The sequence below is a fragment of the Pteropus alecto genome, unplaced genomic scaffold (genome assembly GCF_000325575.1).
Source record: "Pteropus alecto unplaced genomic scaffold, ASM32557v1 scaffold88, whole genome shotgun sequence".
Classification (NCBI taxonomy): Eukaryota; Metazoa; Chordata; class Mammalia; order Chiroptera; family Pteropodidae; genus Pteropus; species Pteropus alecto.
The window spans coordinates 8,090,082-8,107,705 of record NW_006494611.1 but is presented as its reverse complement, the minus strand read 5'-3'; the positions used below and the strand labels follow the sequence as shown (position 1 = coordinate 8,107,705).

General features: G+C 52.4%; 1 protein-coding gene across 3 annotated transcripts in view; it reads right to left on the bottom strand.

Annotated features, from left to right (window-relative positions):
• Nucleotides 1-15,578, bottom strand: part of KCNIP2 (potassium voltage-gated channel interacting protein 2) — a 17,908-nt gene extending 2,330 nt beyond the window's left edge. Inside the window, exons 1-6 of one of the 3 annotated variants that reach the window (XM_006925843.3) lie at nucleotides 15,221-15,578; nucleotides 2,526-2,621; nucleotides 1,584-1,682; nucleotides 816-940; nucleotides 345-414; nucleotides 100-170 (exon numbers count right to left, since the gene is read on the bottom strand). In XM_006925843.3, coding sequence (XP_006925905.1) covers nucleotides 100-170; nucleotides 345-414; nucleotides 816-940; nucleotides 1,584-1,682; nucleotides 2,526-2,621; nucleotides 15,221-15,293 — 534 coding nt within the window. In that variant the 5' untranslated portion in view covers nucleotides 15,294-15,578. Of the gene's footprint in view, nucleotides 1-99; nucleotides 171-344; nucleotides 436-815; nucleotides 941-1,583; nucleotides 1,683-2,525; nucleotides 2,622-11,503; nucleotides 14,986-15,220 lie in introns of those variants that run through there. The other 2 variants (XM_006925847.3, XM_025042350.1) reach the window with 2 other exon arrangements.
• Between the last annotated feature and the right edge of the window lie 2,046 nt (nucleotides 15,579-17,624).

The window sequence follows — 17,624 nt, the reverse complement described above, 5'->3', positions numbered from 1 at the left end:
TGTCTTCAGATACCCCTCACCCAATACCTTCTCTGGGTTTGGCTTATAGATCCTGGCCCTGAAGCCCCAGGCCTCCCTGGCCCATGTCCTCCAGCTCACCTCAAAACTGACCGAGCCATCATGGTTGGTGTCAAAGGCATTGAAGAGAAAAGTGGCGTATGTGCTGGAGTCTGTAGAATAAGTGTGGATCAGTAAGCTCCACTTCTAGACAGCAGAGAACTTTCTACCTCTATTGGGCTCCCCAAACGCCTCTTACCACTTAGCATTCCCAGACCCTCCAGAACCCTCTTCCCTATTCAGCCTAGAGATGGACAGTTGCTTCCTCTCTGTCCTTGTCCCCTCACCTCCTTGAGGAAAGAACTGGGAGTAAATCTGCTTGAAGTTCTCTTCATTGACAATTCCGCTGGGACATTCCTGGGGGGTGGGGAGAGCAGACTGAGGGCAGAAAAAAAAACCCTTCCTCTTACCCTCCTTCCACACCCCTCCCTCCTCCATGCCCACAGATTCCCAGAGAGCGGGACAACCTTCAAGTCTCCAGGGGTCTTATCATGTAGCTCTTCTAATTGGAGGCAAGACTTCTCCCCAGAGCACAAATAAAAAACACAGAACTAACCTGACAGTCTACAGGCTTCTCTCCATCTCAAACAGGCCAGAACCTCCAGATGGAAGTTTGGTATGTGGGAGGAGGGGGGCTATCCCTCCGCGTCATCTTCCCTCTAACTCCCCAAAGCCTCCAGGCCACCCTTAGGAGAAATCTTGGATGCCACCCCCTCCTGCCCCGCCCCTCCCCCAGTTTGGCCTGGCTTTGCACTCACATTCTTGAAGCCCCGGTACAGGACCTGTAACTCTTTGCGTGTGAACTTGGTTTGCTCTTGTAGCTGCTCCAGACCCTCGGGCCGGTGACACACAGTGGACAGTTCAAATTCATCCTCCACGCTGTCTGTGGGGGGCGGTGTGGGGGGAACAGCCGCGCCTCAGGCCCGGCCCCCACGACCTCTCTTCAAATTCACGGACCCATCCATCCCCCCATCTCAGACACTGGAGACCAGCCTGCTAGTTCCCTTGACCCGAGTTGACAACATCAAGGCAAGGAGAGAAGACGCTGGTCGGCTTCGAGGTCTACCGGCGGGCCCCGCCCAAGGTCAGGCATGGCCCCAAGCCAGAGGTCCGACCCGATGCTGGCCCCTGGCCCTTGATCCCTGGACGGAGGGGAAGGCTCCCAGACCCATCTTCGCCCCAGAAGGGGAGGGAGTAGGACAGAAGGGTTCGAAAAGGGGGCGGCTGAGGGTCCGTGCTTCGGGATTCCCTGACCAACTCAAACCCGCCAAACCCAGACCTTGACCCGCCCAGATCCTTACTCCCGGCCAAGCCCCGCCTATCCCAGCCGTGCCCGAGCCATGCCCCGCCCAGCTCCAGCCAAGCCCCAACCATACCAGACCCCTGAACCCGCCCCCAGTAAGCCTTAGCGAAGGCTCCACCCCCAGCCCCAACTCCGTCCCGCCCCAGCCCCCAATCCAAGCAAGTGTCCCCACCCCGAGCTCCCGGAGTCCCCCGCCCCCGCCCCCACCAGGAGAGTAAGTCACCTGGGTCCAGCGGGCGGGGTCTGTGGGGGCGGAGGGAGGCTGGGGCGGCTAATGCTGAAGGGAGCGAACTGTCACCGAGAAAGCTGAAGACTCGGCCAACTGCAGACACACACCTCAACTCTCATACTCATAGCAAATCTTACAGACCTGCGTATCACAATACACACACCCCAACTCCGCGCGCAAAAGCACAAGTAACGAACGAGCACAGACACACACGAAATGGATCCTACACACATGCTTGCGGGACTCACGCCTGTCCTTTTTCCAAATCTACCCCCAAGTGAGACCCAGAATTAAACACAATGACACTCTCAAAAAATAACTACAAAACGGGCCTTTATAGCTTGCAAAATGCAGTATGATCCTATGAGGTGGGTAAGGCCCAAATGAGGAAACAGGCCTAGAAACCGAGGGAGGTCACTCAACTGGGGACCAGACTGGCAATAGAAACCCAAATATTCTGGCATCTGTAGGAAGTGGGGCTCCATCCATACCGGCAACATACATCTCGAGATCCAAAACATGCCCAGGGGCAGGTAGGGTGGCCAGAGTCACAGACACTAACAAGCTAAGCCACGCATAGACCCGCACAGCCTCCTGGCCCCGCCCCCGCCACGTTGGCCACACCCACTAGGCTCCGCCACAACCTTTACACACCCTGCCACAGCCAGGCCACGCCCAAACACTCGGGTCTCGCTCATTTCGCAAACTGGTAAGGCCCACAGGCACGCGGGCCCCGCCCCCCAAATGACCACGCCCACAACTTCCTCTTCCTTGGAAAGCTGTAGCTACGCCTGCTCACTCTCGCGCCAGCCAGTGCCCACCCGTCCCCGCTACACATTGGTCACGCCCACACACACACGCAGGCCCGCTCTCGTCACACTGGCCACACCCCATATGAACGGGACCCGCCCCCGGAAGCACAGGAGTGGCACTTGCTTTCACTGACTGAGGGCAGGGCTTGGGGCCCGCAGCACGGCAGCAGCTTGAGGAACCGCTGCTTCAGCGCTTTTTTAGTGGGCCCTGGAGGGTGGCCTGGGAAGAGAGAAGACCCCAGGAAGGCACATTAACCCCCACTGCCCCTCCGTTCCCTGTCCCCTCCCCACCATCACAAATCAACCCCGACTGGGGGCAGGTGTTGGGGGAGAATTTAGGAGGGATGGCGAGGGTAGCTGGGGCCGGGTTAGGGGAGCCAGGTGGGTTTCAGAGGCATGGAAAATCCACCAAGGCAGCTCTGGCACCTTGCATAATGGAATGCAGATGGGGACAACGAGGCAGCCAAAGGGCGGGGTGGGGGGGAGGTGGCATGGCTTCAATGTCTGCTGACACAGTGCTATGCCTGGACATCTGAGGGTGATGCCCAACCCAAGGATTGCCTGGGTGGGAGGAACACCTCTCACACACACACAAACAGTGACAGGCATGTATAGTGACACATAGAACAATAAATCACAGAGTGATGGATGCCATACAGTGACAGTTTGATACAGTAACTCACACCCAATGGCCTTATTAAGCGCGGGGTAACACACGCACACACACACACACACACACACCCATACACAGACAGACACACATACTTTGAACCTAAAACTCCTTAACACAAATAGGACCTAGGAAAAACATGACACATACATATGAGGACCTATACATGCCATCTTACACACAGTATAATCAAACCATAAAAGAACACACAATAACCCTGGAACATCACGACATGGTGTGCTAATGACACTACAACACACTATGACCTTATAATATTATAATACATATCAAGGTCACTATGACACATACATACGCATCATATTATGACTTATGTGCCCTTGGCACCCAGATACCTAGAACTGCACCTTACCCACAGAACCCCCATCTTCCCTGGGTATGCCCATCTTTCTTTTCTACAACTTCTCTTCCCACTAGTGGAACACAGTTCCTCATCAGCTAAGTTATCCACCCTCAAAGTGTTCCTTCTCAGTACTTTCCAGTATGGCTTACTCTTTAAAGGTGAAATGACAGCGAACTTTGAGGCAATAGCAGACATTAGAGATGAGTATTTGGGTGTAATGTGACCTATCCAGAGCCCACTGATCACAATTCCCCTCACTTCCCCTTATTTACACACATATCCTATAGTTCTAATTGCATCCTAGGGAGACCCTCCGCATTCATGTGTGTCTGTCTCCTGGCTACACCGGCCTCCACACTCTACAGGCCAAAGTCCACCGGACCTGGCACATCGACTGAAGTTGGCCTCAGTCCATTCCTAGAGTGGCCCAACTTCCCTTGGTTGTAGATTTCTCGGGCATCCCAGTTCCCACTCAAGCCCCACCCTCCCAAGCCAGACTCCACCTTCAGGACAAGCCCTGCTCCCAGGAGGTAACAGCTAGAAGTCAATGCCTCCTCCCCCTCCAATATGTCCCCTCCCCCTCTTCAGCAGCAGAACCTATGAAGAGGTGGGAGGAAGGCGGTGGACCAGGCAGGGGATGGATGGTGGCCTGGCCCCTGGCCCAAGGCTCCATTAGCCCGGACTTTGGTTTCCCGAAGCCGGATTGCACCTGGGGCCTCCGGTGGTACAGTAGCCACCAGACTGGGCTGGCGGCTCCCCCACCACTTCCAACTTTCCCCTCTTCACACATCTCCCCTACCTGCTCCCAGGACTCAATCTCCTTTAGGCTCCTCCAAAAGTAGGAAGAGAAAGAGGCTGCCTTCAGCCTACAGGACACCTGGGTTTCCTGGATGACCCCTCTTCTCACCAAATAGTCTAAAGAGAACGACAAATTAGAGCCCAACTGACTTTATGCTTTCAGAACTGGATGAACCCCAGTTCATCTAGGACCAATCCCTGTTCCCCACCCCATCCCAATGAATACAGCAGAGGATGAAGAGTGAGCTAGGAATTTTCTTGTCTTATTAAACCCCAGAGCGGGCAATTCATGGACCTTCCTCTTGTCACTAGCTCCCTTCAGTTCTAAACTAAACTCCCTTTAGTTCTCCCAGATGTCTATCCTGCAGCCCTCCTGTCATGGTTCCTGACTGTTATCCTGTCCCTGGAGGAACAGAGGAACAGCCATGCTACAGAGTTGCACAGTTCTTGGTGTGAAGAAGAGGGAGAGGCCAAAATTCTCCATGGGAGGCAGAACCTGCTCCCCTCTCTACCTCTAATATCATTCTCCCTACTTTACTTTGGGGTAGAGTGGTAAATTGATTTCTCACTCCCAATGTCTAGGCCCTGGAGACCATTCTACCCTTGGATCCTGAGAGGAACTGGGAGAGGCAGGGGGGCTTAGAAAGCAGGGTCCATACCACCTGGGGCCTTCGGTGGTACAGCTGGGCGGGGCAGCTCCCCCCAGAGTAACCCACCCCTTACTCTCCTGCCAGAGCTAATCTATAAATGAGAATAGAGAAAGAAGGTTCTGGGGATCATGAGATAACGCCAGATTTCTGGGGAGTCCTTTTGGAGCCAGGGACTCACAAAGGGGCTCTAAAGATGAATATGACTCTCCATACCTCCATCCTTGCAGGTATAGACTACGTGTAGACTCAGTGTGTGACAGGTACAGCGGGAACCCAGTGAGTATTCCCATTCCTGTTCCTCTAGAACCCTATTCCATCTTAAGCCTTGAGTATAGAGGTGTATTCTCAGGGAACTCTGGGAACAGCCATACACACAGTCTGATACCCAAAAAGGCTCAGCCACATACCCTGTCCCCTCAGGAGCAGTCACATCTACCATCTGCCAAGGACACACACCTCATTGTTCTGATCACATCCCTGCCAAATACACAGGCTCACATAATTATAAACTTTCTCATCACACACATAAAGACCCACACAGTCACAACCCCTGTATCTCTCACACACTGAGTGATGGGTCCACATATACTCTGTAACCTATACCTGCAAGGATGGAGGTGTGGAGAGTCACATACATCTTCAGAGCCCCTTTGTGAGCCCCTGGCCCCAAAAGGAACTCCCCAGAAAACTAGAATTATCTCATGATCCCCAGAACCTTCTTTGTCTACTCCAGATACCCCTGCCTATCTCTTGACCCTCCCTCACGTCCCCCAGACTCCCATCATCTCCATACCCCAGTCCTCTCATGCTGTACTACTCCTCATCACCTCCCTTAACACCCTGTCCCCTGGCCCTCTCTCTTCACTGCCCTCAGACCTCCAGGCCCCCGGATTCCCTCCTCACCTCCCTCAGATACCATATCCCAGATCCACTCCTTAAGTCCCCCTCTTTACCTCTCCCAGATGTCCTGTTCCCCAAGCGCCCCTCCTAACCTCCCCGAGATACCCTATCCCTTTACTAACTTGCTCACCCCTGCCCCCAGTCATAAAAGTCAGAGAAGCCCCTCCCCAGTGCTGCTGGTGGCTGTCCCTCCAGCCAGCAGCCCAGACCTGCCCAGACACCTGGGTTACCTTCCAAGGAGACAGGCTCAAAGAGGCCGAACTGCTCCAGGACCTTGACAAACAGAGCGAGGACCACAAGCACAGCGACCATCTCCAGCCCTTCCAGGTTCATGGTGGGCCTGGGGCATGGCCCCCACCAGCTGAGGCTCAGACACGCCTGCCGGTCTTCTTCACACCACCTCCCCCTCAGGCTCCCCAGCCTGAGTAGGACAGCCTGCAGCCTCCCTCCCCTTCTTCCTCCCTGCATCTCCTCCCTCTCCCCACCCTCCTCACCCCGCCTCTGCCCCACACGCCTCCCAGCCACGGACTCTTTTTCTTCACAGGCCACCTCAGGCTCTGGACTTTGGTGTGAAGGATATGGGCCAGGACAGGCCAGGTCAGAGGAGGGAGGCAGTGACTAGCCTGTCTCTGAGGACAGTTTCCTCCAGACACTCTGTGGCTTCTTTGTGCCAAAGGGTGGGGGCAGAGGAGGAGCTGGGCTTAGGGAGAGGCAGGAAGGGGGAGTGCGTATGTATGTGAGAAACTATGAGCTGCACATACATAAGTAATAGATGTATGGGTCAGAATGTTATGAGTGTCTGAATGTTTTCTCCTGTGTATAGTCCTGTTTGTCTGTAAGGAGAGTATGTGTGTCTGTGTGTATTTACACAATTGTGCACCTATTAGGTATGTGTCTTGTGTATATGGGTATGTGACCTGGGTATCTATGGTATGTGTGTATACTGGAGTATTTGAGTGTGCATGGGGTGTGAAGTATTTGTGTTTTAGTAGGATTGTGGGATGTGGGTCTTAAGACTGGTAATATGGATGTGTCCTATAATTAGGAGAGTATGGGTCTTTGGCTGTTGTGTAATTGTATCTGCATGGAACTGAATCAGAATATAAGAGAAGGCAGTGACCTCTCCTGCCTGGAGGACACCACCCAACATCGATCGCGGTTGCCATGGAGACTGTCAGGCGGAAAGCACTTTCTTCCCACAGGCCACAGACAGGGAAACTGAGGCCCAGGGAGGGAGGATTAGGTCCAATAGCCTGGGCAGGAAAAAGGCTGTTTAGCCCTATCACGACCCTCGGGGGAGGAGACTTATTTCAGGGCCTTTGGGACCAAGAGACTCAAGTTCTTTGGGAGAGGAGAAGAGACTATGCTCCTCCCTTGCCCTTGGCTGGCGCCTCACCCAGGAGCTGTCAAAGGAGCTGCCTGCTCCTTGGGAATTTATTATTGAGCAGATGGAGAAGCTCAGGGTAGGAGGAAAATCTAAACTCTCCAAGGGTACAACCCCCACCCCCACCCCACTTCCAGAGAATTCCCTGCTCCTTCCTGGTGGTGGTGGTGTATGTGTGCATAGGTGTAGTGGGGTGGGGAGAGGCCTGAAAAGCCAGTGAGCTGAAGAGCCCGCTGAGTTACTGCACAGCTGGCTAATGCTGACTGAGCACTCACTTTGTGCTAGATAGTGTGCTATGTGCTTACAGACATTATCACATTGACTTTTCACAATAAACCTGTGAAGGAAGTACTATTATCCCCACATTTCAGATGAAAATAAGGCAAAAGGAGGTTAAGCAAATCTCCCAGATCAGTAAGTGTTAGAGCCTCGATTTTAGCTCAGTCTGACTATGATCCTGTGCTCCAACCAGTGGTCCCCAACTTCTTTGGCACCAGGGACCAGTGCTCCTATGAGGATCTAATGCCTGATGATCTGAGGTGGCTCTGAGGCAGTGATGCTAGCGCTGGGGAGCAACAAATAGAGATGAAGCTTTACTTGCTTGCCGCTCACCTCCTACTGTGTGGCCCGGTTCCTAATAGGCCATGGACCGGTACCAGTGCAAGGCCTAAGGGTTGGGGACCCTTGCTCTAAACCACTAGACTATCCAGCTCCCTTCTTAGCTTGCCCACCCAGGAGGCCCAATTTAGGGTGATTGACCCCAGAGGGAGCCCTCCCTCCTTATCCGGCTCCGGAATGAGTGTGTTTGAGCCCCAGTTGTGGAGTGGGGGTTGGGTGGGAGATGGTCCTACTGACCTGCATTTGAGGTTCACTGATCTGCAGTCCTACAGGCCACCACTGGGGATCAGGCATCCATTTCACACCATATCTTACCCCTTTACTTTTCCTGACCCAACATCCCAGGAAGGTGTGGAAAGGGTAACTAGGAAAGATGGTAGCCTCAGGTCAGCTTGGTCCTCTGCTTTCCACTCTCCGCCTCTCCCAGGAAGAAGTCAACTCAGAAACTGCTTTCAGTTTCTCACACCTTAGAGATTACAGATTTACAGATAAAACCAGCAAATATGTTCCTATCACAGACCAAATTCCACATGTGGCATTTAATACCCTTCTCCTTTTCCTCATCAGCAGATCCCTTTGTTTCAGCCAGTTTGGCCTCCTCCCTGTCCCCCACACACACCGAACTCGATGCTGTCTCTGTGCCTTTGCTCCTGTTATTCCCTCTGCCTGGAATGCCTTCCTTTATGCTCTGCTTCTATCCTTCAGTTCTTACCTATCCTTTACAGGCAGCTTAAATCTCCTTCACTTCAGAGCCTCCAGCCCTCAGCAGGCTCCCAGGTACCTGAATTTCTACTGAACTCATTGTTTGCCCCTCAAAACTGAGCACCTAATTCTGTAATGTTATTAGTGGGAACAGTAAAAGGAGGCAGCATAGCATGCTAGGTAATAGCGTGAGCCAGCATGCCAGACTCCCTGGGTTCAAATCCCAGCTGCGCTACTTGCAATTAACTGGGCAAGTTCTTAACCTCTGTGTGCCTCAGTTTCCCATCTTATGTGGGCACTGGGAAGAGTAAGTGCATGAATACACAGAAAGTTGTTAGAATAACTCCTGGCACAGAGTAACTGTTGAAGTGTTTGCTACCATCAAATAATATGCCACCCCACCCCCTTACATTTCTACAGAACTTAACAATTCATGAAGCATTTCCACAAAAATTGTCCTCTTGATGGCTTCTCATGGCAACCCTATGAGGTAGGCAGAGTAAACAATATTGAGCCCATTTTACCGATGAGGTAAAAACAAGTCCCAGAGAGGTAAAGGGACTTGCTCAAAGTCACCTAGCTAAGAGGAGATGACCAGATCTTTCTGGATCAACCTGCTTCCTCAACTAGATTCCAAGCTTCCAGAGGACAAAGATGTTAAAAAATTGGACCAGTTACAATGTAAATGCCAGACTCTGATCCAGTACCTGTGTAACAAAGGTGAACCGCACATTTTGTGTCTTGCATACTTTACATGTTACCTAAATTAGTCCTCATAATAAACCTGAGAGGTAGAGTCTATTATTCCTGTGTTTACAGCTCACATGGTCAGGGTGAGTATTAAAATACTCATTTTACAGATGAAATAATTGAGGCTCAGAGAAGTGATTTTCCCAAGATAACGCAGATGATAACGAATGGATCGAGACTTGAACCAGAACCAATGATCTGTCAGCTCCCTCAAGCTGTCTCTCTAATGCATGTGGGGGTGTTAAGGATTCCTGGGTGACTGTAGCTTAGTTTGTGTTGAGGAGCTATAAGTGATAAGACCAAAAAGGATCAGATTCCGTGGAGCCTTGAATACCAAGCCAGACTATTTGGATTGAAAGAGGCATCACAGAGAAAAAAAGAAAAGAAAAGAAAAAGAAAAAGGAAAAGAAAAGAAAGAGGCATCACTCCCTACTGCTCTGCTGCTAATTCACAGATGGACAGATTTGCAGCCAGTTGCCCTGTCCCTGGACCCTCCACTTCCCTCTCTTGTCCACACCCTCAACCTTCAGAGACCTTGACCTAGCCTCATAAGAAATCAGGGTCCTAAATCAACCAGGCCTCTGGTGGGAGAGTCTATCAGAAGTGAAGGAACAAGTTGTTTCTCAGGCTCTCTCAACCCCCCACTCAAAGATCTCTCACGTCTCAGGGCCTGTGAGAAACTTATCTAGATCTGTTCTCTCCAAGGACTTAGCTCCTTACACAAAGGACTGAAGTCTTAATGGAAGCACTTCAGGCAGAGTGAGGGTTCAAGGGAAAACTATCTGGAAGCATTAGATGGGCCCTCCCTGGGTCCCTTGAGTCTCACCAGAGAGATACTCCTATCATTCAGTTGTTCAAACCTAGAGTAACATTGCCTTATGGGGGGACTCACGCTTTGCAACTGTCCGACTTTTCCATCTGTCTTTGCTCCTCCAGTAAAGATCCCAAAGCCCTTCTCTCAGTCCTCTAGCCCCAGTCCATCCCCTGCCAGTCCAGAAGACATAGCAGCCCCTAGCTGCATCAAGTGATTAATGAACTTCCTAGGCGTTGGGGCTATTTTGGGGCCTGGAAGTCATGCCTGCTATGATTGAGAGCAGGCCCAGCCTGGCTCCAGCCATCTGTCACCAGAGACAGGCCCAAGCAGTGGGCTAGGGGGATGCATGCTCCCCAAGAAATTTCCAAGTATGACTCTGGCTCAACCTCATTTCCCCTCCTTCTGGGGAGCACGTGGCAAGGAGAGAGGCCTGTCTATACTACAGGGGCTCAAGTGGATATTATCAAGAGAGCCAGAGAACTACAGATCCCAGAATGCCATGGGGTTAGGTTGTTTTGTTCTCCCCAGGCCAGGTCAGGAGGGGATGCTGAGTTCTGTAGGCCCTGCCCAGGCAGTCCTGAGAAAACCCAAGTGCAAATCTCAGCAGTACCAAAGTATGGTACCCACAATCCCCATGTCATAAATTCCTCAAATCCCACACCAAGGTACAACCTTGTGAAGGCTACACAACTAACTTAGTGTGACTCAGGAACTCCCAACCCAACTCTAAAGCATAGAACTCCATTGCTTCTCAGCCTTTTGGCTAAGATCAAGTGTGAAGCATAGAACTCCAGGTACATGCAGTCTCAGTGTCCCAGAATCTCAAGGATATGCAACCCCAGAGGCACACAGTCCCAGTGACCACAACCCCAGTGATGCACAACCCCCTTAATACAGACTCCCAGAGACAGACAAAGTGGTGACATCCAATCCTTATGCCACACAAATCTAACCATCCCATCATGCATGAACTCACTAGCTGAGTTCATGTTGGTCTAGTCCCACCACAGGATTTTTTCCTTCTGGATACTCACCCCAGTCATCTTAAGATCCCATTAAACTAATCAATTCAGTAAAGGGCTGTGCCTTTTCCCTGCTCCACTGCAAGCTTCCTCCTTTTATCCCTGAAGGGACTTGCTCCTTATATCCACCTGCTTGAAGCCCCCTCCTCTACCCTCAACGAGAAGCCCTGCCCCCGCCACCATTGTGAAGGACCATGATGCTCCCTCTTCTTTCTTCCTTGAAGACCCCTATCTCCTCCACCTTCTCCGTAAGGTACCCTATTCCCAGCTCCACTTCTGTCAGGGGTCTTGCCATTTAAATCTTTTTTGTTGTTGTTGAGGGATACTGCTCTCTCCATCTGTGAGGGGCCCTTTCCCTCCCCACCTCTGTCAGGCTCCTATTCTACTTCGCTCACTTTTTAAGGGGTCCAGCCCCTTCCTCCCTTCCTCATACCTGGCGACAGCGACCCAGTCACCAGCTGGTAGAGGGATCGCGCTGCCTGCCCCAATGGGCTCCGGCACCTGCGGGGGCAACGGTTCATGGTTCCGCCGAGAGCACAGTGGCCAAGCTCCGCCCCCAAGGCCCGGGGTGGTCGGATCTCCGCCCCCATTCGAGTGGGCCCTGCGTGGGCGGCGCGGGAGGGCCGGACTGGCAGGACCAGGATCTCGGACAGCAGAGCCTTGTTCTGCTTTCAGTCTTCTCCCAGCAGCACGAGGGGATCTCACTCTGGCCCCATCATCTGAAGCACCCACCCCCAAAGTTCCTAGACTGGGGAGGAAGAGAGGGGTGAGGGCAGCGCGGACTCTCTTCACAGCCTTCTTTGGGAACATATTCTGGACTTTTGGTGGTTAGGGGAGGAACCACGGGTTTAGAAAAGAGAAGATGAGGAATGAACCTTATCTTTATTGCCCTTCTTCAGCCCCTCCTTCTCTGCCTGTCACACCCCTCCTCCTCCTCCTATTTTGACAGAGATGAGAAGGGGTAAGAGGCTTTAGTTGTCATGGAAACTTCCCACACTTCCATACTTCCTAGACCAATGGGAAAGAGCAGAGAAGGGAGGAAGAGGAACTGGCCAGTGTACTGAGGTGGCAAAGAAGAGGCGGCAGGCATGTGCCCTTAACGGAGTCTCTGTATCCTGGTTCCGAATCGCTTTCTCACATAGCTATTTCTGTTTTGTGTCCCTCTGTCCTGGTCCGGCGGGTTCACAGACTCTCCCATCATACTCTGACTGCCAGCTAAATGCATCGGGGAGAAGCCCCCCTGCTCTCAGTCCCGCCCCCTTTCCCAGACTCATCCCTATTCGGTTATACCCAAAGGAAACCCCTTCTAGAACACACTAACACCTTCAAACGGCTGAAAAACCTACAGAAGGGACATAGTCCCACTCCTCTGACTAGGATCCCGTATTTTTGCTGAAAACCCTATATTTACAAGGCAAGCATCACCTCCGAACTCCATGCAAATCTTGCCAATTAATTTGGTGATGTCCCCATTTGAAATTAACTCTGCAAGCATGGCTCCTCTATGACCACACGGGGGCGCCCCAGTCTGGTGAAAGATATTTATGGCCAGAAGAACGGGACTTCTGAGATCCCAGGCACAGGGACCTGAGCTCGGGCCTTGGTCAGCCAGGTCCCAACTCTTTCATCTTCTCCAGTCCTTTCTTTGCTTCTGGCTCAAACAGGACCGCCGCTGATCGCTGACTTTCTCACCCCGTCGCATTGCCAAGTGGCCTTGCCAGGCTGGGAGAACCAGAGGGGTTAGATGCCAGGCGGGGTGGCTCTCGGACTCCCCCCGGCCCCCAAAAGTCTTCCCCATCTTTGTTTTGAGCCTGAGTGGGAATGGGGAAGGAAAGCAATCGAAGGAACGCAGGATGCCCTAAGGTATGACTTTAGGGTCCCCTCCCTTTCAGCCTGATGGGCCGGGACGATAAACGCCCCCAAATCACCCCCATATGAAATCCCAGGAACCCGGCTTGCACAGGGAAGGAACTTTGGGAACTCCATGGCCGGGCCTGACCTTTGCCCAGCACCCTCTTCAGCACCGCGGACAACGACTTCCCTTCTGCTTCTGTTCAGGTGTGTCTCTGAGCACCCTGCGCTTTAACATAGGGGACATCCCAAACCCATTTGTCAGTCTTTATAAAATAAGTCCTCCTTCAAAAAGAGAGCTCCTAATCATTCTATTTCTTCTTTCCAAGTCGCGTGTAGAGCTATATAAAGAGAAGATGACCATGACGTGGAACATGACACTTGTCAACATCCAACGCTTGTTAATATTTGACCTTTCTATTTCCCTTGGGAGGTAGGCAGGCAGGAAGTAGTATTCCCCATTTTACAGATGAGAAAAGTGAGGCCCAGAGAGAGCAAAAGCTGGTACTCATACTTCTATTCCTGTACCTTCCAATACAAGTGCTTCCCCACCTTCACCCAATCAATCTCTGATCCAAATAGCCAAATGGGGCGGGGATGATTCCCCAAAGGAGAGAATCCATTAAAGCAGGAAGCAAACACTGACTAATGTGGTGCTAATGAGGACCCTGGGGCTCTTACTACTCTCAAGGATCCTGAGCTGGTGAGAACAGAGTTCAAGGTAGAGTTAGACGACTGGACCTTTGAATTCCATCGAAGTCTGAGCACATCTAGGGCATATCTGGGGCTGGCCTGCATGAAATGGCTCCACCTTCTGAGCGTCTTGGCATAGGGACTAAGACCTCCCCAGGACCGGTGAGTCAGGAAGACACTTTCTAAAGGTATTACATCCTAGTCCTCTCCACCATCCCAAGTCTTAACCTCACTCCTCTTAGGACAGATAAGGATCATGGCCTCCCTCCACCTCCCCAGCTTGTTCCAGATATAGGGGAGACAGTCTCCTTCTTCCTGTTCTTTATTGGCGTTCTTGGGCAGGCTGTACAATGAGAAATAGAAACACACGAGGTATCACCCACACAAAAACATGGATCTGCCTACCTAACACAGGAATGTGCACAGGCACAGATGTACTGGTCTCACATACCTCCCCGATGTGGGAGAGACATGATGCCTGGGCAGCAAAGTGGTTTTGGGGGACACTTATAAAGAGGCCACATGGCACCTCTCAGGCCTAGGGCTTCTATCTCTGAATATGGAGGGGAGGCAAGAGGGTATGTTTTCCTCGGGGTTTGGGTGAAGTTCTGGGAAGGTTGCTGGGGGGTTGAAGGAGTTTCAGTTGTAAGAACGATCTCTGAATACTTTATGGAGAGGCTGAACCAGCACTAACAGCAGCCTCCCCACAGGGACTGGGTGCTGCTCCTGGGAACCAAGGCTGGGCAGCAGAACACTAGAGTCCCTCTTTGGGTCCTCCTGGGATATTGGTGGAAGATGTGGAGGAAGCAGCAGTGTGCACTAAAGACCCACTTCTGCACCAGGAAGCTGGAGAGGCAGCCGGAATAAGACAAGTCATAGACACAGCCCCACTGAAGACACCACTACATGAAAATACGCAAATCAGCATCAAACGCCAATATAACCTGCATTGTCTCTCAATTACAAAACCCACTTTAACAAATGCTTGCCCCATGAAGTTCACAAAGTCTTATAAAGAGACATACCACCATAAAGTGAAGCCCTGACACGTTCTGGAAGTCACATGCCACTTCATACTGAATCACACACTCAAAGCACAGAGTTGCACATAGAACAGAAACACATGGTCAAAACAACTTCATTAGTACAATCAGGGTCCTACACAACCTCACTCAAACATCTGACAAGATCATACAATCTAACAGCCACAAACAATCGCATTCACTGGCTGTCACCAAGCCCAGGGCACACAGCAGCCAGCTGTGGGAGGTGCACACACATATACACACAGACGCACACGAAGAATGACAGGCGCTCACGCACGAAACACCTACTACTCCAGACACCCTCCTAGTCTTGTGTCACACCCGCCCACACCTGCTGCCTCTATCCACTTGCCCACCTACCTGCTCCCCCCAGCCCCTGCCACCACCCCCCTACCATGGGGCCTAGGGCTCTGAACCCCAGCATCCTGGGGCCCAGAACAGCCGGAGGGGGCTTGGAAATGTGGCAGAGTGTGGGTAAGGGGTTGGCCAGGGTCAGAGAGGCTTCAGGGTCTGTGGGGATGGAATCTACCCTCCCTCCCGCGACCCCCGATCCGACTCACCAGTGAGTTGGTCATAGGATCCGTCCAGGTCTCGGGAATCGGACAAACTCTCCTTGCGACCCTGGCCCCGCATGGCCCCCGGCGCCCCCCTCCCGTCCCGTCCCGCCTGGGCCGTGGGAGGGGGCGCCGGGTGGCCACGATAGGGCGCTCACACGGCGCCCCCTGGCGGCGTAGCGCGCTGCCGGGGCTGGGGGCCGGGAGAGTCCGCGCTGGGGCTGAGAGTCTGGGGACCTGGCGGGGGTCTAGGGCCCACCCGGGGGATCCTGGGGTAGGAGCGGGAGAGAAGCTTGGGCACTAGGTGAGGGCAGAGCCGGAGGCAGAGCGGAGCTGAGCGCAGAGCCAGAGTCGAGCCGCCTCTCTCCTCCCGCCCCCTCCCCGCGGCTGTCACCGCTGCCTCCCCCCTTTGGCGCTGCCGGGATTGGCTCCCCCTACCCCCGCCCCCTCCTCTTTGCAGATCGGGGGAGGTACTCGGTGAAAGGGTGAGCTGGAAAGCGCGGGGAGGGAGACTGGCTCTCCAGCAACACTAACCCCTAAACCTGAAGCCGCGGGTCTTGGGGCCGGAGAGCAGCGCCAGAAAGGCCCCACTGTGAGGAAACCCCGCCCCAATTCAAAGGCACTCCTTCCCCTACTGTCAGCCCTGGTCGGGGTCTGTCTCTGAGTCCCCTGTTCGTCAGTCTCCATGTCAGTCACTATTTTGTCTGTTGTTCTCCCTCGCATGTATGGGTCTCTTGGCCGCTGCCAGTGCCCACCCTGCTTGAAAAGTGCTGGGGATGCAGAGGAAAGGTTAATCTGGCCTCTAATAAGGTTTATCTCAAGCCAGTGGACTACAGTTTTCTCTTCTCTCGGAAGGATCCCAACTCTTACCCACGCCAGGGTCTTGGCTCTGGGCCCCGGGCCCCATTCACTCTCAGGGTCCCTTCTTCCCTGATCTAATGACCCCCTGTTGGCCAACTGGGAAGAAAGTGAAACAGATCAGTTTCTCAAGACTTTCTCGTTCTTTTGTTCTTCTTTCTCTTTCCTGCCCTCTCTTTTATCACCTGCTGTCCTAGATTGTTTACCGTAAGATTTGGGGAGCAACTGAGGGTTTGGGGATCCAGGTGAAGATTCAGAGGGGGGAATAAATGCTCTTGTTATGAGCCCCATTCCCTTAGATTAGCCCCTTTTCTGAAGTTAGAGGCTTGCACAGAGCTGGGCTCCCTCTGGCTCCCAGGAATGGCTACTGAATGACTGAGCCTACTTGTCTGATCTTCCCCAGAATACTGCCTGGGATCTTAGCCCAAGAGACTCCACCTACCATGAGGATAGGGGGCAGGGAAGTGTCTGGTGGGTCTGGATAGTATGGTGGCCATGTCCCAGGTAATCCTGTCTGTCCAGTGGCTCCTTTGGAGGAGTAACCCCAACACATTTAACCTCTTTAATTTCCAAGCACTTGATTCAATTAACACAGGAGGAATTACAATGGGAATTCAGGCATGAGAAGGGGAAAAGCAGCTAAAGGGCAGACTGTCTTTGGGAGTAATGCTCTGCTCCCGGCTCTGGGGGGTCCTCCACAGAACTGGCAGACACCGGGGCATGGACAGAGCATGGGCAGCTCCTTTTGGAGTTGAACTCTAGATGAGACTCCTGTTTGGAGTTCTTAGAACAAGGTGTATGTAAATGGGCCAGAGGTGGTTGGGCCTTTATAATGGAGGGCAGGGAGTCCTTTGTTTATTGCCTCATGCCCTAGACCTGCCCTTATTTACTTCATAGGAAAGACTGGCAGGAATCCATAAGCAGCCCAAATGGGCCAGCTGGCCTCTTCAACACCAAGTTTGGAGATAAGGGAGCTCTTTTCTCCCTCCTTCCACTGAGAACACAGGGGAGGCTACACCTCTTTGACCTGAACTGGCTTTCTCTGTGGCCAGGAGACTCAGGAGAGCCTGTAAAAACCGGCAAGGGCCCCTAGCCACATGGGACCGGCATCTGGAAGATTACCTTAACCCTGTCTTTGAGAAATGAGTTCTGAGTAACAGAGATTAAGAAAGAAAAAAAAAGACACTAAAAAGACTGTCCCATACAAATAAATTTTTAATAATTTCGACTTGCCACCAGCTTCCCGCTCCAGTTCCTCTTGGGTTTATCACTGTGGAAAACACTAAATGCCCTAGGCTGAGCTATCCATCTAGTGATCAGAGATGACCAAGTCCCTGATCTTTTAAGAATCTACACATGGCAGTATGTTGGTGGATTCTCTGGTACTAGTGCATATCTTTTCAATGTTGGGAAAGCAAATATCTCAAAGAGATTTGAAGCTTAAGTGGAACAGCAGCTGGGGAGGTCTCAGACCTGCTCACTGCTGGATTCCTATACTTCCAGATTCTTTCTGTGCCACTTGCTTCCTGCCATCCTGAGGGCTTTAGAGAGT